Genomic DNA, 23,688 nt, shown 5'->3' with positions numbered 1-23,688 from the left:
CATATGAGAGGGGGAGAAGATTAATTATTGAATAGATACCAGTTATAAAATCTGGTAGGTAGGCCCATCTGAAAAAAATAATGCTGGCTTTCTACTTGATTATTTATACTAAGGTAAGTTCTCTGTAGATTAAAGAATTAATCATAAAAATTAAATAAAAAATAGTGATGGAAATATGAGAGAATGTTTTTCTATAGGCTTGGTCTATAGAAGATCTTATTATACAAAACTTGGGAGTTATATAAAAGGATAAATTCAGTTATGTAAAACCCCCAAATTTCTGCATGGCAAAAAGCACCACAGAAAAATCAAAGGCAATGACAAATTTGGAAGATAATATTAAATCTTATTCTTATGTCAGTTAAGTCGTTTGATTAATAGTCTTCTCTTCAATTTCTTTGACTCACACACATCAGTGAGAAAATGACCAATAATTCAACCAAAAAGTGGTCAGATAATATAAGCAGGTATTCCAGAGGAAAAAAAAATCATTTTCTATTTTACTTAAAGTATTTACTTTATTTTTCTATTTTACTTACTACTTTACTGAAAAGATGCCAACACTATTTGTGATTAGAAAAATGTGATGATTCAACCTTTTTGGCAGACTTTGGGCAATATCTATCGTAATTTTATATGCCCCCCCCCCCACCTCATTGCCCTACCTATTAAACTTCCAGAATTTACCTTAGGGGTATACTCACAGATGTGCTCAGTATCACCTGTGTTTTTTGTTGCTTTCTTTTTTTGGTCAGAGAAAACATGTTGGTAAGAGAAACTGGTTTAATAAATGTGAAATATACAGGAAATGAAATGTTATACAGTCATTAAAAATGAGATGGTAGCTTGGATTGAGTGTAGAGATGAATAATTCCAAGAAGTGAGAAATAAAGGTACAGAGTTAAGAGTGCTACCATTTGTTTAAAAATACGTGTTTGTCAGCCCATAAAATATCCCTGGAAGAGAAGATATTCCAGGAAGATGGCTGGATAACTGAGAGACGGACACAGGAAGGCAATTACTTTTAACTGCACACCATTTTATACCTTTTGCATTTTATACCATATGCATACATTATCCATTCCAATATTAATTCCTTCTTTTTTTACTAGTTTACGATACTGATTAATTTTATTTATGTATTTATTTATATTAACATATAAGGTATTATTTGCCCCAGGGGTACAGGTCTGTGAATCATCAGGCTTACATATTTCACAGCACTCTTAAAACAGCTTTTACTTTTTTATCTCCTTTTCTTCTTCCATTCGCCAGAATATACTGGCTCTTCCCACACAGTGCTGCATATTACCACAATCTCAGCTCACTCCCCTTCCTCCCTTTTTTACCTGCCTAAATAAATAACTATCCACAAAATGAACAATAGGAATGTGGGACAAAGCACCTTATGTTACAGAACAATACTAGTTAAACATCAAAATGTGCATTCAGAAAGAGCTGGAAAACTATGTGACAAATGGTAACAATGTTTATCTTGAGTGGGGGGATACCAGGTAATTTTGGTTTTATCTTAGTATTTTCTGTGATTTCCGGGGTTTATATGGTAATATGTATTACTTTAAAATAATTTTTAATTTTGGGGCGCCTGGGTGGCTCAGTGGGTTAAAGCCTCTGCCTTCGGCTCAGGTCATGATCCCAGGGTCCTGGGATCGAGCCCCGCATCGGGCTCTCTGCTCAGCAGGGAGCCTGCTTCCTCCTCTCTCTCTCTGCCTGCTTCTCTGCCTACTTGTGATCTCTGTCTGTCAAATAAATCAATAAAATCTTTAAAAAAAAATAATAAAATAAAATAAAATAATTTTTAATTTTTAAAAAACTTCTTGCTACTCACCTGGTTCCTGTCCCTGGCATTTGCATATCGAAACCTCTGGATATAATAAAAGACCAGCCATGCGAGGGATATGATCATCAGGACGATGAAGGAGATGGAGACAAACACAACCGAAGTGCGGCTCACATATTTCTGCAAGTTCCGGGTTCCAATGGTGATGTACATGGTCACCGTGATGTTCCTTTCCAGCAGGCTTACTATCTCCTTCCCTTTTGGCTCAGGAATCATTATTGCCACGATGTCTTCTACACCTGTTGTGACAGGGACAAGGAGGGGGTAACAAGGGTAAGGCGAGAAGAGAGAGAGGGAGAAAATCATAGTGAAATATCTAGACAAAGTGATGCATAGCCAAATAATGACCCTACTTCTGACAATTCTATGCCAGACCTAACAGCCGGCTCCGATTCTAAGATCTCACAGCTAGAAAAGGAGTCAAATTCTCAACCTCCTGCAGCTACCTTGTATGTGAGAAAAGAACCTAAACTGAATTCATGACCCTTCCCACCTAGCCCAGTTTACAGTTTTCTGGGGCACTTCACAGACCCCCAAGGAGGGGAAGAGGCACCTTCTACCCCATGGGAGAAGGGTAAGATGCCCAATTCTGTGCCTTCCCCCTCAAGACACCAGGAATCCTCAAATACAGATCTCTATCATTTCTAAGGCAGTTTTCTCCTACATTGAGTACCTAAAGCAACCCAAATGGGTTTCTTGACAAGCTCTAATGATTTATAAACATTAATATCACGGTCTCAGAACTATTTCCTACTTATTTTATCGAATTCAACATAAACAGCTTGGGTCTCCTCATACTCAGCAAAGATAGAAGATGGAGACTGCACAATTTCAAAATTGTTTTACCTCAACTTTCAAATATTCCTCCCCCCATGCCCATTATTTGACAGTCTGAAGCCAAAGTAGCAATTCTGGGGGGTCGAAGTTGCCCTTTGTCATTGTCCCTATTCTTTTTTTTTTTTTTTTTAAAGATTTTATTTATTTATTTGACAGAGAGGGAGAGATCACAAGTAGGCAGAGCAGCAGGCAGAGAGAGAGAGGGAAGCAGACCCCCTGCTGAGCAGAGAGCCCGATGCGGGGCTCCATCCCAGGACCCTGAGATCATGACCTGAGCTGAAGGCAGAGGCTTTAACCCACTGAGCCACCCAGGCGCCCCCATTGTCCCTATTCTTGATGACGTTGTGCAAGGCACAGCCTCCACGGGGAGTCTTCAGTACTGGTATGATACCAGCTCCAAAACGACCAATTCAACATGCCACCGTGGCTGATCCTTGGACTAGAATATTGATTTCAGTTTCACCAGGGTAGGTTCTCTGGTATCACTCCAGTTCACCCTCACAAGGCTCTGGGTGAGCCCTCCTTCCATATGGAAATAGCCCATGACCTGGGGTCATTGCTAATTAAAGAGAGCAAATTTGCAATTAAGATATTGCAGATTCAGGGCAAAATTAAACACCGCTGTAGCTGCTCCAAGTTGGCCTCATTCACGGCTGAGGTCAGTCTGCTGGATGGAACCAGCAGATTACCTTTGCTCAGAGGGCTGCAAGCTCTTAGAGGCTACTTAGGGCGTTCACTTGACCTTGATCTCCATGCAAGTTTGCAATTCTAAATTCCTTGCTGGTATTCCACTGAATAAATACTTTAACAGCTAACTACATAAGAGGTATCTGTGTGTGCTACATCAATTACCTATTTTTTAAAAATTCCTAAAACTTCTGTATTGGCCCAATTGTAAAATCAGAAAGCCCAAGAGGATTTAGATTTGGCTGTTATTTCTGGGAATTACTGAGACTGATGGATTGAATTTCAATTTTGCAGAATTTACTGACAGTTTCGATGCTCCTTCTTTTTTCATGTTTACTTTGGCTAATGGCTGCTTGTGGTCTGAGGTTTTGTTGAGGGATTAAGGCTACTGACAGGTTTTGTCTCTACAGAAATACGATCTTCTGTGTATACTAGACTAGTCTGGCCTGGTGAGACTCATCCCAGTGCTGCAGCTATTTTATAGGTAGTATATTCTAGTAGTGGTAGAATAATAATTTTTCATTTAATTTACTTCCTTATTTATATTTTTAAAACATGTCTACTCAGGACTCTAGAATTCGGTTTTTGAGGATGGGATCTCGGGGTTATTTACAAAAGACCTCGTATGCTCAGACTTGCACACATTCCACAGTTTTCATTCTTAGTTATTTTTATTATTTACTTTTATTGAAGCACGGTGGACCTACAGTGCGGTATTAGTTTCAGATGTACGACACAGTGATCCGACAGTTCAATGCCATACATGATGCTTTGCCCACCATGAGAAGGCTTTTACATTTTTTGGTAGTCAAATTTTATGAATATAATCCCTTAGTTTCTGGTTTTGATTCTCTGCTTAGAAAGCTCTTCTTCACTCAAGAGAATAGCAAGACTCATCAAAAATTGCTTCTCAAAACAGTTTTACGTTTTACATTTAAATCTTAACCCAAATGCGATTTAGTAACAAAAAAGTATTTATCGTGCTCTTACAATGTGATGGGCAGATAGGATGCAGTTGGTTTTTCCCCTAAATTCTCAGATAGGATTGGATCGGCTTTTGGACTTTGTTTTATAGTAAGGTTGGCCTTTCTTTCACTGAACCCATCGCAGGCTGCTTTAGTTGTGCAACTTTTAACATCTTTATTCTCTGGCGGCCTGTCTTCACTCATTCTCCTCCATACACTTTTCCTACTCTCTGCTTATGCATCAAAGACCACAGAGCCTAACGGTGAAGAGTCATAGCCCAGCTCAACATTTTAAAAACAGGCAACCAGGGGCTCTTGGGTGGCTCATTGAGTTAAGCATCTGACTTTGGCTCAGGTCATGAAATCGGGGTCCTGGGATCAAGCCCGGTGGCGTACAAGAGCTGCGCTCAGTGGAGAGTCTGTTTGTCTCTCTGCCCTTCCTCCTACTCATGCTCTCCGTCTCTCAAATAAATAAAATCTTTATTTTTTAAATTTAAATTTGGTTAGCTAACATATAGTACATCATTAGTTTTTGATGTAGGGTTCAACGATTCATTAGTTGTGTATAACAAAAATAAATAAAACAGGCAACCAAATTTTGGATATCCACAAAGTTTTAAATCACTCCTCATCCATTTTTAGGGACCTGAGAAAATACTTTCAGTTCCTGTAAGGCAAAGTTAAGTAACCATTTTAAAGCATTTAAACTTAAGTGCTTAGTCAACATTGCCCTCATCGTTCGTACTATTGGTGTACCTTCACCGTAGAAAACAGCCACTTGGAAGGAGAAACAGTAAAAGTGGCAATAGAGCACTTCTATTCATCTAGACCTCAACTTTATTTATCTTTCTAGGGCTGATGATGGTTAAAAAAAAAAACAAATAGATGGGATTCTTGGATATTTCTCCATATGCTTTAGGCTGTGGATTACTGTGTGCGGTAAAGGGTATACATTTATCCCAACAGAACAGTCATTAAGAGTTTAGGTATAGGGGGGCGCCTGGGTGGCTCAGTGGATTGGGCCGCTGCCTTCGGCTCAGGTCATGATCTCGGTGTCCTGGGATCGAGCCCCGCTTTGGGCTCTCTGCTCAGCGGGGAGCCTGCTTCCCCCTCTGTCTCTGCCTGCCTCTCTGCCTACTTGTGATCTCTCTCTCTGTCAAATAAAATAAATAAAATCTTAAAAAAAAAAAGAATTTAGGTATAGGGACACGTAGATAGTTCAGTTGATTAAGCGGCTGCCTTTGGCTCAGATCATGATCCTGGAGTCTCAGGATTGAGTCCCACATCAGGCTCCCTGCTTGGCAGGGAGTCTGCTTCTCCTTTTGACTTCTCCCCTCTCATGCTCACGTTCTCTCTCGCAAAAAAAAAAAAAAAAAAAAAAAAAAATATATATATATATGTATATATATATATATATATATATGTATGTGTATATATATATATATATATATATCTGTAGGTTAACCAAAACCAGTATAGTGAAGTGGATCTGGACGAATCATCTGATCAGTCTTATCAATGCACAAAATTCAGGGCAAAAGCTACCACACAGGTCTCATATGTTCAAATGAGGCATGTGCACCAAAGTGAGTAATCAGATGACTCCCTGATCTCTGCTTCATTTTGAAATGCACAGCCACAGTATCAGGCCAGCAGCTTCTCCCCAGGTAAATGGTAGCATAATTGCTTCTGCCCGTGTGTGGGTGGGAAGGAGTGAGAGAAGCAGGGGAGAGGAGAGGGAGAACGCACTGAAAGCCTGAGTGCTTTCAGAGTTACATGCTGCCCTGAGTATCTTATCTAGGACACATGGGAAGCTCTGAGACTCGGGGAAAGGGAAGTTAGCAGGCAGGCAATTTTGCGGGGATAAAAGCTACAGAGGCTCTGCTTGGTATTTGGGAAATTCTGTGTTTACCATGATACCTATCACTCAAATATTGATTGCCTCTTTTGCAAAATTATGTCAGCCGACCATTTATTTCCCTCCCAAAGGCATTTCATACTTCTGAGTTATTATAAAATTATGGAGTATTCTGGAAAAGCTCTTCAGCTGGCGAGACAATGCGTGCCCAGCGGAGGTATGATCCAGCAGCCACACGGCAAGGGTGCTCTGGATTCTTAGCGCTCCCTTTCCCAGGACAGCATTCAATTGCCATTATCTAATTTGGTATATGCAGATAGTAAAGGATCAAAACGAAAGTGCAGGAATCTAAAAAATGTTTAATAACCAGAAAATCCATGACTTGTAAATTCAAAACCAGGTTTTTTAAACACTGCATTAAGTCAAAGCCTAGGACACCAACAGAGTGTTAGACCTTGGACAGAGCACGAGCCCCATTCCTCCCTGCGCAGCTCGGAGAGTGAGTGTTACCATCTCTCTTAGGTTCGTGTGATCAAAAATCCTTCATCAGTTCTCCGTATCCTCTACAGAGGGCCTTTCAGAATTCAGGCAATAATAAGAAAAGGCTGCAGTATTTCCCTTGGAGATATTTTCTATTTTACTTAATATCTTTATTTTATTTTTTTAGATTTTATTATTTGACAGAGACACAGAGAGGGAACACAAGCAGGGGGAGTGGGAGAGGGAGAAGTAGGCTTCCGGCTGAGCAGAGAGCCAGATGTGGGGCTCAACCCCAGGAGCCCGGGATCATGACCTGAGCCGAAGGCAGACACCTAACGACTGAGCCACCCAGGTGCCCCACCTTTTTTTTTTTTTTTTTTTTAATAGCTCCTGATTATCACCTGTTCTTGTGACACAATGCATGGAAACTGATCTTAAAAACTACAAAGTATCATATAAATGTAGAGTATTCCGGCTCAGGTCATGATCTCAGGGTCCTGGGATCGAGCCCAGTGATTTAACATTAGAAAATATATTAATACTTTTTAATACATCAAAGACTGAAAGGAACAAAGTATATGATCATCTTGTGTGGCTAGCTATCCTTCAAGATCTGGTCTCTTTCTCACCTACAGTCTTAGTGTGTTAGCTAGGCACAGGCTGACCATGGAAAAATGTTAGTCCCTGTCTCACTTGCAGCTAGATGTGGCTACGTGATTAGTATTTGGCCACTGAGATGTGAATGGACACGATGATTGCCACGGAGTATGCGCTCCCCAGATTGTCTCCCCTTTTCCCTGATTTCAGCTAGAGAGATGTGGAGCAGCCAGCTTCTTAGAGAAGGAAGCCACACATTGAGGATAGCACCCATTCTTGATTGTTATTAAGAATAGTAGAAGGAAATCTCCTTAATGTGATAAAAGATCTACCAGAAGCAGCACATTAAACGGAGGACACATTAGGGGGTCCCGAATTCAAATGGTGAATAGGACCAAGAGGAGCCAACAGTTAAAGTAGAAGTGGTATCTGGTATAAAGAGACATAGAAACTAGAGTGTAAATACTGGAAAGGAAGAGTGTAAGCTGTCATTATTTCAGCAAATCATATGACCATCTAGAAAAGCCAAGATAATTTAGCTTTTGAAATTAGATGAATGTTCACTCAATACAAGATTCGAAATCCACATCAAAAATGAAGGGCTTTCTATGTCCCAGTAATATCTCACCAGAAAATGTAATGGAAAAAATGATCTATGCATAACAGCAGCAGAAGTTACAAAATACCGAAGCACACATCTAAACAAACACTGGCCCCCTATGAAGAAAACCGCAAAATACAGTTTCTCTGAAAGACATAAAAAATTTCTGAAGCAGTTTTCAATTTAACCCAAGGATTATTTAGTATTAGGATTATACATTTAGTTTCCAAACATATGTGATTTTTAAAGTTATCCATGTGTAATTATTATTTTAATATTTCATTATGGTCAAGGAACACAGGCTCTTGATATTGTTCCTTAATCATCTAATACACTTTTGGGGGCTAAATGTTCCATTTGTCTCCAGGAACACTGTATTCAAAACTATTCTTTTGGCGGGGGAGTGCCTGGGTGGCTCAGTTGTTGAGCGTCTGCCTTTGGCTCAGGTCATGATCCCAGGGTGCTGGGATCGAGCCCTGCATCAGGTTCCCTGCTTGGCAGGAAGCCTGCTTCTCTCTCTCCCACTCTGCCTGCTTGTGTTCCCTCTCTCACTGTCTCTCTTTCTGTCAAATAAATAAAAATCTTAAAAACACAAACTATTCTTTGTTTGATATATACATCTCACTGATCAAGTTTATTAATTATATTCAGATTTTCCATATCTCTGCTTATTTTTATCTGCTCAATTGCCTGAAAGGGGTGTTTTAAAATGTCTCCTATAACTGTTGCTCTGTTTTTTTCTCTGAAGTTCTGTCAGTCGCTGCTAGTTATTTTGAGTTTCTACGCTGAACTGCATGTACGCATTGTGGTGGTTCTGTCTGTTCTGCATAGGTCTGGGCTCATCAAGATTCTTGCTCTTGTAACTTTTTGAAGTTATATTTGAGAATAGTCTTTGATGCTTTTAAATGTTACTTGTCTGTTTATGAGTGCTGTCAGTTAGTTTGGTAGCACACTAGTGCCCCTTCAGCTGTGGTTTCTGTTAACAGGGAGTTAACCTCAGTCCAGAAGCCCCTGAGCCTCCTGATGTATCATCAAAAGGTCCACGGTAGCCTAACACGACATCACAATGCCTACGTCATTCACCTCGCTTCTCCTCACGCACAAATTTTATCATCTCACACTGTCAGAGAAGAAGGATGAGTACAGTACTAGAAGGTATTTTGAGAGAGAGAGAGAGAGAGAGAGAGACCACATTCACATGCTTTTTATTATGGTATAGTGTTATAATTCTTCTATTTTATTTTTAGTTACTGTTGTTACTCTCTTACTGTGCCCAATTTCTAAATTAAGCTTTATTATAGTTATGTATAGGAAAACACATAGTGTATATAGGTTTTGGTACTATGCACGGTTTCATGTATCCCTGGGGGATCCTAGGCTATTCCCTGCAGATAAGGGGTTATTACCGTACACAAAGCCTTTCGATCTGAAATATTTCATCCCTTTCTTAGTGTCTAAAACATCTGTCTTCATACTTTATGCAAATATTGCCTTTAATATTTTTTCTCTCCCGAGATCCCTATTATCCTGGTGGCATTCATTCCGTTAGCTGTATTTTTATACTTTTCCCTCTCACTCAAAAAACCTTCTATTTTGAAATGATTACAGACTAACAGTGGCAAATATAGTGCACAGAGGTCCATGCACACATCTCCCAACTTCCCCCAGTGGTGGCATGTCACATATTACAGCACATTATCAAAACAGGAAATTCACTGGCATAATATAATTAACCAGATTACAGGACTTAGACTTCACCAGTTTGGGCATGTGCAGAGTTTTAAAAGGTCTTTGTGTAAAATTCCACAACATTTTATCACACATGTAGAGTCATTCTTATCACTGCCACAATTAAAATATTGAAATATTCCATCACCAAAAATAATTGCCTCTCCCTTTTCTTTCCCTTCCCTAACCTCTGATGTCTACTTACCTATTCTTCATCTCTAGAACTGTATCTTCTAGAATGTTATACAAATGGAATCACATAGGATGTTACACTTTGATATTAGCTTTTTTCCCCTTTACTTAGCAAAATACCCTTAACATGAATCCAAGCTGTTGCATCTATCAGTAATTCATGCCTTTTTACTGATGAATGGCATTCTAAGTTATGGAATATTTAACTACAGGTTAGCTGTTCATTCATTGTTGGACATATGGGTTATATCCAGTTTGGGACTATTAAGAATAAAGCTGCTATAATCATTAGGGTAGAAATGTTTGTGTGAATCTAAGTTTTCATTTCTCTGGGATGAATGCCGAGGAGTGCTATTACTAGGTTGTATGGTAGCTGCATGTTTAGTTTTTAAAAGAAATTGCCAAATTGCTTTCCAGAGTGGCTGTATCATTTTACATTCCCACTGGCAATGCGTGAGTGACCCAGTTTCTCAGCATCCTTGCCACTACTTGGAAATACCACTATTTTTTTTTTTTAATTTTATCCCTTCTAATAGGTATATAGTGGTATTTCACTGTATCTTTTATAATTTTCTCTTTATCTGTTCTGGCTGACTGTGGAAGAGTCTCTTGAGCGCACCTTCTAGCTCATGAATTTGTCTTTAGTTGTATCGTTTCTGTATTTTATCTCATTTATTGTGGTCTTTATTTAAACTTGAATTTTTCATACTAAATATTTCCTTAAAAAAAAAAAAACACCAAACCCTCTGGCTCCTTTTTTTTTTTTTTCCACTGTCTGGAAGCTTCTCTTACTGAATATTTGTGGTCCATCTTTTCACTCACTCTTTCTCAACTGGTATCTGCCCACTTGGTACTTCCTTGAATACTGGTGGTTCTCCTCAGCTAGCTCATCAGCTCTGCCTGGGAGTTCCTATTTCTGTGGTGGAATCAGCTACTCTGCCCAGTCCTATTTTTCTGTGGAAAAATCAAGGTAGGGGTCCTCGTTCTGCTCTTCCAGGAGGTTAAGAAGAGGTATGAATTATCTCAGGTGGCCCCAAGAACATGCAGGGCTCCTTCCATTAGTCAGGCTGTCCGTAATTCTGCAGACTGCTCTCCCTCCTTTCAGGGCCCCTAGCCCCTTCGCCTGAGGTGCTGCTGAGGTCCAGGCCCCCCAGTCAGGAATTATCTCCCAGGTCCCTCCCATTTCCTGCCTGCAGCCTCCTTCTCAAACCTCCTTCTACAACTCTTGGAGATATGAGTCTCTCATCAACCAAACCCCCAGTAGCTAGCTTCCATCTCTTCTTAGGAGGATTCCTTTGCCTCTTGGCTTTGATTGATCTGGCTGCCTTACAGGGACACCAGTTTCTCCGCACTGTGGTGAAGGGGACAGGTGTTTTTAGTTTGTATTTATTTTTATTTAACCACACTGCACATACCTCAGAGCCAGAAGACAGTCTGGTGTCTGCACTCTGCTTTTCTCCTTCTACACTATTACTCCCAGCCCCTTCCCATCCTCCTTTGAAAGCCACTTGTCTTGGAGATTCTCTCCACCTGCATTTCCAGTGAAGTCTCTCATGTCCTTGCCTTGTCTACCAATCTCCTCTTTATCTCTTTTATCACCCCCTTTAGCTTCTGGCTCGTAACATCCATCCTCCTCGGGCTGCCATTTTAGTATTCACATGGATAAGCCGCTCGCTACTCTGGCTTGTTGGTTGCTCGCTCTGCTCTTCCCATTCATCTTCCTCTTTCTCTAGTCCTTCTCAAGACACATATTCTTACTCTGGGCCTGGTCACTACTAGGAAACCGCACCATCTCTGAAATCCCTATTTCAAAGTGTCACTTTCCTAATACCCCTGACTCTTCTTTTAGCTCTCTTTGCACAGGGACATCCCCACCCTAGACCCCCCCCCCCCCACCCCTTACTATTTTCTTACTGACCATCAGCCCTCTCCTGGCTTCATTTCTGTCCTTACCCATCTATCCTAATCTCAGTGTAGGTCACATGGTCCATCGTTATCAGAAATCCTCCAAAAATACTCTTAGCTACCTTCCTCTTCTATTTCTCCACAGAACATGCCCTACAAGATGCACTATTCTATGCCTCCCCTTTATCACGTGAACACAGCTAAGAGAAAAACCTCATGAGTCATCTGTTTCCACTTCAAATTTATGATCCCTTTCCACAAATGAACACCTCACACCGCCTCTCCTACTGGGTTCCGGACTCGCTCTCCCTTTGTCCAATGATGACCTCAGATTTTTACATCTCTCCTCAAATCTCCTGTGCCTCTTCCCACCCATATTCTCAGTTAGTGATCTTACTGCAGGAGTCACTGAGAAAAAATACCCACCAGAGGGAAATCTCTTGTCCTGTTATTAAATGAGGTAATTCACAGTAAAGCACTTACGCACAAGGCCTGCCATACAAAAACCATGATATAGATGTCAAGTTTTATTAGAATCATTACAGTTTTACCACTGCCAAATACACAGATGGGACTGTCCCACCCCATTCTCCTCTTAGCACAATCCCCTCTACTACAAAGGCCTAATCCTGTAAGTGAAACTGTGCCCAACCAGTGACATCACTTGTCAGGTGTAGACAGGGCACACAGGAATTTTATTTCACATTTGAGGAAAGCAAATGCCCTCTTTTTCCGCTGATCTTAAACAGGAACATCTGGAAGGCTATGTTGTGGCAGTATTCTTAGTGCCCTAAAGGAAAAAGACCATGGGTAGAAATGGGACAGACAGAGGACAGTCGAAAAAATCAAGGCAGAAATAATGTGATGACATGATCTGAGCTTTGATCAAGCCAGACCTGAAGGCAGAATGCCTTTGGGTTTCACAGTTATCTTGCTAAAGACAGTTTCGTTTGAGTGTTCTGCCCTTTGCTTCCATATGACATAACCAGGTAGGGGTGTGTGTGTGTGTGTGTGTGTGTGTGTGTACAAAAGAATCCAGGTCTTCTGAATCCCAAGCTACTGTCACTGAACCTCATTATATTTCCATGTGATTTTTGGGTGGTCTATAATTTTACTTTATCTGAATTCACATTAACATTCACCCTTAGTGTTTTCATTTGTGTACATATCAGAAAAAATGTCCATATGAAAAATAATTACTACATCTGCCTTGCATGTATGATTCTAAGGCCATCCTAAGCCATGAATGAGTGGTCGTTCCAAATGGCACCTGTGGGTTGTTGGCTCTTCTAATCCAGAGACAGGTTAGTGCTATCCCATACCATGTACTTTTCCTGAAACCCATGCGTGACTACACTTGTTGGGGATGGGAAAGATGTTTTCTGGAATACAGTCTTAGTCTGAACTATAAAAATAGTTTTTGGAGGATAAAAACAAATTCACAGTAGGACTAATTAAGGAGTATGAAATTTATCATTTGGGAACCAAGCAGAAAACTTGTAGTGCAAATCAACATACATGATTCCGCCAGAAGTCCCTCAAGCTCAAAATATTAAGGTTCATCTGAGTTGTTGGCTAAAAACTGGTTGATCTAGGTGCCGCTGCCCCCCACCCCCCCGGGCTGCTTTCCTGAAAACCTGAAATATGTTAAACACTGGAGGTTACTGAAGTCCATTTTAATTAAGCACCAGATCCTTTAAGTGGAGATTTACCATTATAGTCAGGCAGACGCTCAATAACAACCTACTTTCATGAGGTCAAAACATGTTTAAAGGAGACACTAACAATAGCCAATTTTATTTTCTTGGGAATGGCTCTAGTAACTTAACTCACTGATGGCAGTTCCTCAGCTATGCTTGAGATGATCAGTGAGGCACACTTTTAAAAAAATTCCTACCTTTTCCTGATTTACCAGTGTGTAGAATTTTCTATGAAACTGGGATAATTTTGCATGGGGAGTTATGAATATAATGTAAGGTATTTTATTTATAGCCCCACCTGTAGCATTTTCTTTGAACATGTTCAGTAAATCAGACTAAAAAATAACTTACTTCCAGTATTTGTGAGAATTTTAAATGACTAAAAATGGTATCATGGAGCCCAGGCTAAAATAAAACAAATCACAGAAAAATCCATCTGTATAATAATTCTGTTTTTATTAGAACAGATAATCTTGCTTAAAGAAATTTCTGCTTATATAAAAAATGTTTTAAAATCCAATTCTAGCTTGGATAAAAACCAGTATACATATAAGTCTCATTAAAAAGCAAACTGATGGAATCATAGGATAGGAGAGGATGAGAGACCAAAATTCTACAGCATTTCTTCCTTCCTAGTAATCTAATAGATGAAATTAAATAGCAGAGTCATTCACCATAACTTCTAGCTGGAAGGTTTACAACATCTTTAAGCGTTAGGTTCATGATCTCTAAAACTCTAATAGCAAACCTATCTAATCGGAAGGGGTGGGTGTGGATTAAATGAAATAATGCATATAAAGAACCCAGAAATAGGGGGTGCTCAATAAATAGAAGTTATTATCACAACCCTTGTCTATCAGATAATTATTTAGAACATTCCAGACAGGGTAAACCTTGCATTGATACCACAGGAGACAGGACAGGGGTGGGAAGAGGCACACCAAATTTGGCTTCCAGCTTATACCCTCTGAATACCCCGGGGACCCCTCCAAACAGCTGGGGGCATGAAGCCATGCTGAGCAAGTTGCCATTTCTGCAACATGAAGGGTTATCTTTTGACCTATGATTGATCGATAAAAGGAAACTCTGGGGCAGATAATCAGGAAAGTAATCATCAAAGGAAAAAAAAAAACCATAACTGGGTTAGCAGTTAATGGCGTATATGATATTGCTGTTAAGGTAGTGAAAAATAAAAATTGTGTACCTTTTAGTTCAAAACAGTCATATAGTCAAAGAATGCACGCATTTATGTTTTGTTTTGCTTTGAACTACGGGAAAAATCACACCAATTCTTCCCCAGTACACGATTTTTAACAATGCATGGCCAAGAACTTTGAATTACAATGAAAAAACCCCACAATGTTAAGGATCTAAGGAGTTTGTAGACATTTATAGCACACTGCTATGTGCCATTGCATAGAATTGGGAAATATATATGAAGAATTTCTTCTCACAATTCTTGCTTAATTGGCAGAAGCGACCTGGAATTCCCAATTCACTACAGAATTAGTAAACGTCTCATTCCTTGATTTATCTCGATGTTTGTTTTTAGTAATCTCCAAAGTTATCTTTAGTAGTCTTTGAAAACTAAAAGTGAGAACTCCCTTTATTATAAGTCCATATTGGAAAATCCCTTTCTTAAGAGCAATTAAGGTTTACTACTTTGGTTTCTAAGAGGAAGCTGGGAATCCCCACATAGTTTTCCCTGTGGTAAGATGACATGGACCACAAATTCAACAAATAATACTAAGGTCAGTTGAAAGGCCGACTATTAATAAACAGTGAGAAAATACAGCAGTAGTGAGACAGAACTTGGTGATAAGCCTTGGTGCATAGCAAATGGGCTTCTCAAGGTTCAGAGCTCAAACTCCAAAGAAGTAGAAAACACTGCATATCCCTTGGCCAGACCCACAGATTCTAGCAACAAGTTGTGATAAACATTTGTATGAAATACTTTCAGACTAATATGTAAATAGATAAAGTCAATAAGCCTCCTTGGTATTTAAGCCTCCATTAATAGATATCAGGGCAAGGGGAACCTGTTACGTTTTATTAGGATCTCAGGTCTAGGAAGGGAAGAAGGGCTGGGCAGTTACATATGTATTTTGAAGAAGCTCCACAGATCTGAAATATATCTCCCTGTTCTTTGCTCAATACGTTCTACACTGTAAGTTAAGGGGTGTCTATCATAGATGCTGTCCATTACTTCCTCCCCCAGTCCATACTATTTTAGTGCACATTGTTGTGACTTTCAACTGTCAGCTCTGCATTTCTTTGCCTAAATGGCTTCCCTTGCTTACCAAATATCACTCAGACTGTGTGTAGTCCAGAGAAAGGAGGAACTGCCACCACCAGAGAGCAGTCTTGAACTAATGACTGAGGAAGTTGGCGTATAAGTACCTCAGCTACCTTCTCCCTGTGTCTGCAGAACTCTGTGGCACACTGCCACACACTTCCCAGAGCTCTCCAGTGGGATAAGGCTTTAGGGACTCTCAGTGGTAACTTGCCAAATAATACATCCCTTACGGGCCCTTCTCCTTCCCTGTCACGTCTCCATTTCCAAACAGGTGTTTCTTGGACTCCCTTCTCAAATAAATGGCTTGTACTTGAATTCTTATTTTAAGTCTGCTTCTGGGAAAACCCATACTAAGACTGTGCCAAAACTTATTTCTCTTCCTCTCCTCCTCCTTCTTCTCTTTCTTCTTCTTCTTCTTCTCCTTTTTTGTATAGTTCCCTGATGCTCTAAATACTAGCTATCTTGTCTTGTGACTTGCCGACACACAGTACATAAGTATTACTCTTCAATAGGTCTACGAATGGAAAGAAAACATCAAAAGCAAAAACATGAACTTCTCCCCACTAATTTTTTAGTGGTGGCCCCTCTGGCAAATGCTATTAAAGCCACAGGGGCTTAGCCTCACTGCTGTCCAAACCCAGAGAACATAGGAGCTGGTGTCAGTCAGCCATATTTCCAGGGTTCCTTTCTCTTTAGTTCCTAACTACTTAGCTCATTATTGTTGGAAAACAATCAAGAGGCTTCTGAGACCAGGTAATGTGGACCCAGCTGGAATGTAAGGCCAGGGCTTCATTATTGTGGTGGTGGTGATGAAGCATTCGGGTTCCTGTTGATCTGATCCGCTCATTCAGAGAAATCACCAGTTTGAAGCTGACCACTGAAGAGATTTCCAGATGTAGTCAGAGCTATGAAAAGTTGCTGTAGGACGACAGAGTTCTGCCACTGGGAAACACCTAGAGACCACCTGTCAAGGCTAAGCTCCATATATATATATATATATTTTAAAGATTTTTATTTATTTATTTGAAAGAGAAAGAGATCACAAGTAGCAGAGAGGCAGGCAGAGAGAGAGGAGGAAGCAGGCTCCCCGCAGAGTAGAGAGCCCAGTGCAGGGCTCCCAGGACCCCGAGATCATGACCTGGGCCGAAGGTCGAGGCTTAACCCACTGAGCCACCCAGGTGCCCCCTAAGCTCCATATTCGGCAAAAGAGAAAACTGAGGCCTACAGTCTTAGCCAAGACAAAAAAGGGGCCAGTAGAAGCTTGTAAGTAGGCTTCAAAAAACACTTAGAAGGTGGGGTGCCTGGGTGGCACAGTTGGTTAAGCTCTGACTGCTGATTTTGGCTGAGGTCAGAATCTCGGGGTCATGAGAGTGAGCCCAGCATTGGGCTCTGTGCTCAGTGGGGAGCCTGCTTGAGGATTCTGTCCTTCTCCCTTTCCCTCTGCTCTTCTCCCCATATATGCGTACGTGCACACACACTCTCTCTAAAATAAATACATAAATATTTTTAAAAATTTAGAAAGATAAAAGTAACACTACTAACAGATGAATTATGGTCTTACAGATGGATGCTGTTATTTTGCACAAGCTAAGCTTCTGGAAGAAGCAAAAATCAGTTAAATATTTATATTGATATCGTCAACTCTTGGGCATTTATCCTGTAATACTATAAAGACTAAATGTGTAAATTGAAGCACCAACTCACAATCCTTCAACCATGTTTTTGTTTTTTTTTTTTCTTTTCTTTTTTCCTAACCACATGAAACACAAAATCTTGAGAACTTGTTAATTATTTACCATCTGGCTTTGGAAAATACATGAAGCAAACAAATTATAAGTTACTGCCAGTGGTTAGTCTGGTTCTTGAAAGACCCAGCTAGTTGCAGGGTATGGAACAGAGAATTAAGAGCATTTCACTTCTTGTTTAGAGACAGCCTTGCCAAGGTCCTTAGACATGGGCCTGAGGTGACTGACTTACTTACTTACTTACTTGAGAATGCGCTAGTAACAAGTCAAGAACTATTGAATAAAATGAAATATAATTCTCAGGGTGCCTGGGTGGCTCAGTGGGTTAAGTGTCTGCCTCCAGCTCAGGTCATCATCTCAAGGTCCTGGGATCAAGCCCCGCATCAGGTTCTCTGTTCAGTGGGAAGCCTGCTTCTCTCTCTCTCTCTGCCTGACTATCTGCCTGCTTGTGATCTCTCTCTGTGTCAAATAAATAAATAAAAACTTAAAAAAAAAAAAAAAAAGAATTGCTCTTCCTTTGTTTTGTACCTGGTTTTTAACGTCAATTCAAATTTTCCAAATTATAGTGAGGTCACTCTAGACAACACTACTAATGCACAGGAATTTTATCATTTATATTCATTGCTTAATACATGCCATGACGGAATTCTCAACACCAAGGATACCCATCGCCCGCTTTCCACACACGGCTTCACAAACAATGCAGTGTTCATTACATGGTCCCAATTGTTCCCCCTTGCTTACCCTAGAAATTGCTATTTGTTTTCTTCCTTGTAAACAACTGAAGTGAAACAAAATGATAGCTTTCTTCACCACATTAACAACTTTCTTCTGGAAAAATCATTTGCGGATACTAGTTTCTAGAGCCTTAAAACCATTCCGACAGATCACAGCTGTAAAACTTCATTTCCTCCCTAGAAACATACTACTCTGAATGTCAAGATTTCAAACTTAAATATGAGTCTAACGAAGGCAAAATATAGTTACATGTTTGGGTTGCTGAGCAACTGATAAAGCATCCTTCCAGAGCTGAAGCAAATAAACTTACTCTAACTGAAATTTAAGACCAATAGTTTAAAGGGAAATAGAATTAACTAAAGGGTAAATTTAAGAGCAAAGAAAAGCATAGTTGGGGTGCCTGGGTGGCCCAGTGGGTTAAACCTCTGCCTTCAGGTCGGGTCATGATCCCAGGGTCCTGGGATGGAGCCCCACAACGGGCTCTCTGCTCAGCAGGGAGCCTGCTTCCCCAGCTTTCTCTCTCTGCCTGCCTCCCAGCCTGCTTGTGATATCTGTCAAATAAATAAATAAATTCTTTTAAAAAAGAAAAGAAAAGCAAGGTTGAATTTTCCCAGTGTCACGACAGAAAAATTATACCAAATATGGGAACACTGAAATCCTGTTGATACTCTTACTGTCAGATAGTCCAGATCTTAATGAGGTCCTCAAGAGCTAATTTCCTTAGAATAATGCAAAATGTCTTCTTAAAATACATCCAATAATAGTAAATGTGGTTTGTCTTGAGGAGGAAGGGCTTTTATTGATAATAAAAATTCTTTAAGTTCTCAAATTTCTTGTCCCAAAAGAACGTGCAACAATGATCCAACCTGAGTTCTCTTCATTTAAAATTTTAGTATACTTGGATATACTTTTATGTTCCTTATTCTCAGCTTTCAGAATCTCCCTCTCACTACAAAGAAATCTTCAGACAATATGCTCAGGATAATGCCAAAGAGCTAACCAATCAGGCACTGAGGAGAACAAGGAAGACAAAGAAGAAGGTAGGGCTGTACCTCTGGGCAGGTGTGGAGGCATAAAGTGGGCAGCTGCATGGTCAGCTGGGCCTGGGCCTTGCACCTGTGGCTGGTGGCAGGGGAGGAGCTCAGTCTAACCAAGGCAGCCTGGAGAAAGGCCACAGCATGTCCACCTTTGACTCTGTGAGTGATGCTTCCCTTGACCCTCATGGGGAGGACGTGCTCAGAAAGACCTATCTCCAAGGGTGAGCTGGGGGTGTTAATGAGTAATCCTCCTTCCTCAACTCCAGGGACAACTGTGAGAGTTGGGGTCGGTCCTGTATGAAGAGGGGGTGTGCTTTTCATTTGGAAAAAGAGGTGGGACTGAGGGGGCAGTTCCCTTCTGTGCGGGAGGCGAGGAAGGCCCTTGCAGCAGAGCACCGGAGACATCAGTCTTCCTCCTCAGGATCCACAAGAGGTAGAGAGGATGCTCCCAGGAGGGATGCCTCTTCCTGGAAGACGTCAAAATCAGTCATGATGAGTGTATTAGTTTCCTCTGGCTGCTGGGACAAATCACAATGAATATAGTGGCTTAAAACAGCACTAATTTATCCTCTTACAGTTAGAGATCAGAAATATGAAATGGGTGTCAGTGAGCTAAGAGTAAGGTGTCAGCTGAGCTGGGCTCCTTCTAGAGCCTCCAGGGGGCCATCTGTTTCCTTGGCTTTGCCAGCTTCTAGAAGCACTTCACCTTCTCTGGCTTGTGGCCCCATCACGCCAACCTCTACTTCATTTGACAAACCTCTTCCTCTCTGATCCTTGTGCCTCGTTATCTCAAGACCCTTAGCTCAATTGCACCTGCAGAACCCCTTTTGCCACACAAGACAACACGATCCCAGATTCCAGAGATGAGGACGTGGACATCTCTGGAGAGGGGGTGTTGTTTTGCCTATCGCAGTGACGTTGGCAGAGGGACATACTTCTGGAGAAGGCTTGCAGAAGTGTGTGACAAGAGGCAGGTCTTCCCCAGTCACAGTGAAGGACTCTGATTTTCCCAGGTGCTTCCATGGCTTGGAGAATGTTCTTTGTGATTTTTCCCTTCATCCTGTTGAGAAGTTGAGAAGGATATTCATTCCCTGTCTCTCCTCTCCTCCCTGCCTATTAGCTCTCAACAACCACCAGACCGCCCCAAATCCCAGCATCCGGCAGGCATTCAGCAGTGAGCAAGATGTTGGAGTGAGAATTCCAAGGAAGGGAGTGACACACACTCACTGTAAAACACTGGCCAGGAAGGATGACAGGCCCAGTCCATTCTGGTATGAAGAAAAGTTGCATGTGTGGGTGTTGTTGGCATAACAGTGATGATTTGCCTCTTAGGGCCAAAAATATCTGCCACCAGCATCGTAGAATGTAAGAGCTTTCTAAAGAATTATCACTCCATCCCCATGCCCTCTAGACCTTCACAAGCCACGTGAAGACACACATGCTTCTGGTCCCTCCAAGAGAAGTGCATGTGGAAAGGATAAAAACAAGAGCCAGCAGATTAACCATGTTTGGAATGGAAATCCAAGGTCATGCCTTCTCCCAAACAGCCAAATCCTGAAAGATTATAAACAGGCTTAAGCTGTAGCCAGATTACCATCTGCCTACAGTAGGAGTCACTGGGTTGTCTTGAGGGCCAAGATCCAAATGATTGGACGAGAAGGGCTATTCCAGGACGCAGCTGATCTGCATGTGTACCAGAACAAAATTGCAAGCTGAAGGTATGAACAAAACTCATCAGGAGTTTATAACAAATATGGGTATCGGTTGTGGAGATGTTGCTCCACCATGCAGGTATGTGCAAACACGCACGCGCGCACGCGCATACACACACGCACACCCTGCTGCTAATCAAACCAAAGTCAGACGCTAATATTGTACGAGGGACCTTATATGTGGGGGCCGGTCACACAACAGAAACTGCATATGAAGGGCATCAAGATGAAAAACACGGCCCTAGTGAAGACATCCAGGCTACGAAAAAAATTGAAAAAAGTCTTCTGTGTTCTCTGAAGACTGGCACCACTGAAGGAGAGAAATTCATTTGGTGGGAACACTAGAGTAGACGGCAGAGTAGATTTTTCACTCATGGCGGTCACCCTTCTGGTTTTCACCTGGATCACGCAGAGGCAAGTTCCCGTTCAGTCAACTAAAGGCTCTTCCACAGAGTGCTCGCACTACCTGCTAAGAGTGTGAATTAGTGGAACGTAAACCTGATTTGGAACAGTTAAAACCAGTTTAAAGTCCTGCCTTATTTCACAGCTGTGTGACTTGGCCATTTAAGTCCACTGTGTCTCAGTTTCTTCACCTCTACAACGAAATAATAATAATACTTCATATAACATAATTACAATGAGAGTCTCATCATTAATTTACTAAACCTAAGAATTTATCAGTATGATTATTACTACAACTTTGGCTACTTCAAAGGCTGATGAAAGAATAAAGTAAAAGCTTTTATCCTATTAAATGTCATAAAATTCATGTGCTACTATTACAGAGAGAAGTAAATTTTGGTTTCCAGTTACAGAATCTAGTTAGGGAAATGTGGTACCTCTGAGAAATATTTAAAGAGAAAAACTGTCTTCAGCAAAGTGTGAGAGATTCCTGTAGTCAATGAGATTTCCTGATTCCATGATTCCATTATGGTATGGCCCAAGAATAAAGGTGAGAAAAGCATTTGTTAGAAACACTGCAAAGGGACACCTGGATGCCTCAGTCAGTTAAATGTCTGACTCTTGATTGTGGCTCAGGTTATGATCTCAGAGTCATGAGATCAAGACCCGTGTCAGGCTCCACACCCAGTGTGGAGTCTGCTTGAGATTCTCACTCTCTTTCTCTCTGCTTCACTCTCCTCCTCTCTTTCTAAGATAAATAAATTCTGGGGCACCTGAGTGGTTCAGTTGGCTAAGCCTCTGCCTTAGGCTCAGGTCCTAATCCCAAGATGCTGAGATGGGGCCCCGCAATGGGCTTCCTGCTTAGTAGGGAAGCCTGCTTCTCCCTAACCCTCTGTAAGCTGCCCCTCCTGCTTGTGCCCTTGCTCTCTCTCTCTCTCTGTCAAATACATAAAATCTTTAAAAGTAAAGACAGAGGGCACCTGGGTGGCTCGGTGGGTTAAAGCCTCTGCCTTTGGCTCAGGTCATGATCCCAGGGTCCTGGGATCGAGCCCCGCATCGGGCTCTCTGCTCAGCGGGGAGCCTGCTTCCTCCTCTCTCTCTGCCTGCCTCTCCACCTACTTGTGATCTCTGTCTGTCAAATAAATAAATAAAATCTTAAAAAAAAAAGAAAAGAAAAGAAAGAAAAAACTTCAAAGAGAAGATCTTGAATAGCAGATACGAGGCAGAAAGAAGCTGGGAGAATTCTGGAATGTGACGTTTGTGAGCCGATACAGAGATTAACATGAAGTAAATCGACATGGTTTCCCAGCTTCTAGGAAATTCCATCACATTTTAAACTCCTGTAGGACCCTCTCCTACAAACCATGTTAGGGAACACTATGACAAATCTCCACCAAAACATGAAATGTACATACCTTTTAATAGAGCACTTTCACTTTTAGGAACTTATCCTATAGATGTATATGTATATACAAATGTAAATGATATTTAGAAAGAAACTCACTCAGCCCCTAGTTTATATATGTGATAGAAACAGAATTTAAAATCTAAGAGTATAATCAAAAAGGCCATCAATAGGAGACTGTGGTGCATCCACACTGAAATATTTCACAGACTCTATAAAACATAAAATATTTAATAGTTCCATTTGCACTGATTTTGAATAATTGTCAGGTGAAAAAAGGAAGTCCCGTGTGTGCAATATGCTACCATTTGTGGAAAAAGAAAAAGACCATGCGCAGTTTGCTTGTCGATGCATAGACTGCCATAGAAAGGCAGACCCTAGTAACATCAGAATAGAGGAGCGAGAGGGGAGACATGACATTCCCCTTTTGAATTCCATTTGATACTCATGTGTTACCTATTCAAAAATTATCTAGTGGCCTAGTATTTTCAGAGACTCCAGATAAATTTGCACACTATGACTTCAATTTAGTGACTGACTTCAATTTAGAACACTGATACACAGTGTTCCCTGAAGAGCCTCTAATTAAAATTGTTTCCAGGTAGTTAACAGTGCATAATAAAGTGGTCCAACACAAGGTCTAGTCCAGTCCCCCATGGACCTTACTGATTACAGACTAAGTAAGACTGGACAGGGGCACCTGGGTGGCTCAGTGGGTTAAAGCCTCTGCCTTCAGCTCAGGTCAAGATCCCAGGGCCCTGGTATTGAGACCCGTATCGCGCTCTCTGCTCAGCAGGGAGCCTACTTCCTCCTCTCTCTCTGCCTGCCTCTCTGCCTACTGGTGATCTCTGCCTATCAAATAAATAAATTTTTTAAAAAACCATAAAAAAGGGGCGCCTGGGTGGCTCAGTGGTTAAGCCACTGCCTTTGGCTCAGGTCATG

At 41.1% G+C, this 23,688-nt stretch overlaps 1 protein-coding gene across 1 annotated transcript in view; it reads right to left on the bottom strand.

Annotated features, from left to right (window-relative positions):
• Positions 1–23,688, bottom strand: part of RNF150 (ring finger protein 150) — a 255,102-nt gene that overhangs the window by 97,560 nt on the left and 133,854 nt on the right. Inside the window, exon 2 of the mRNA XM_082728470.1 lies at positions 1,850–2,100. Within this exon, the coding sequence (XP_082584596.1) occupies positions 1,850–2,100 (251 nt within the window). The remainder of the gene's footprint in view (positions 1–1,849; positions 2,101–23,688) is intronic.

The sequence above is a fragment of the Mustela nivalis genome (assembly GCF_964662115.1).
Source record: "Mustela nivalis genome assembly, chromosome: 4".
Lineage (NCBI taxonomy): Eukaryota > Metazoa > Chordata > Mammalia > Carnivora > Mustelidae > Mustela > Mustela nivalis.
This window is presented reverse-complemented; position numbering and strand designations above follow the sequence as displayed.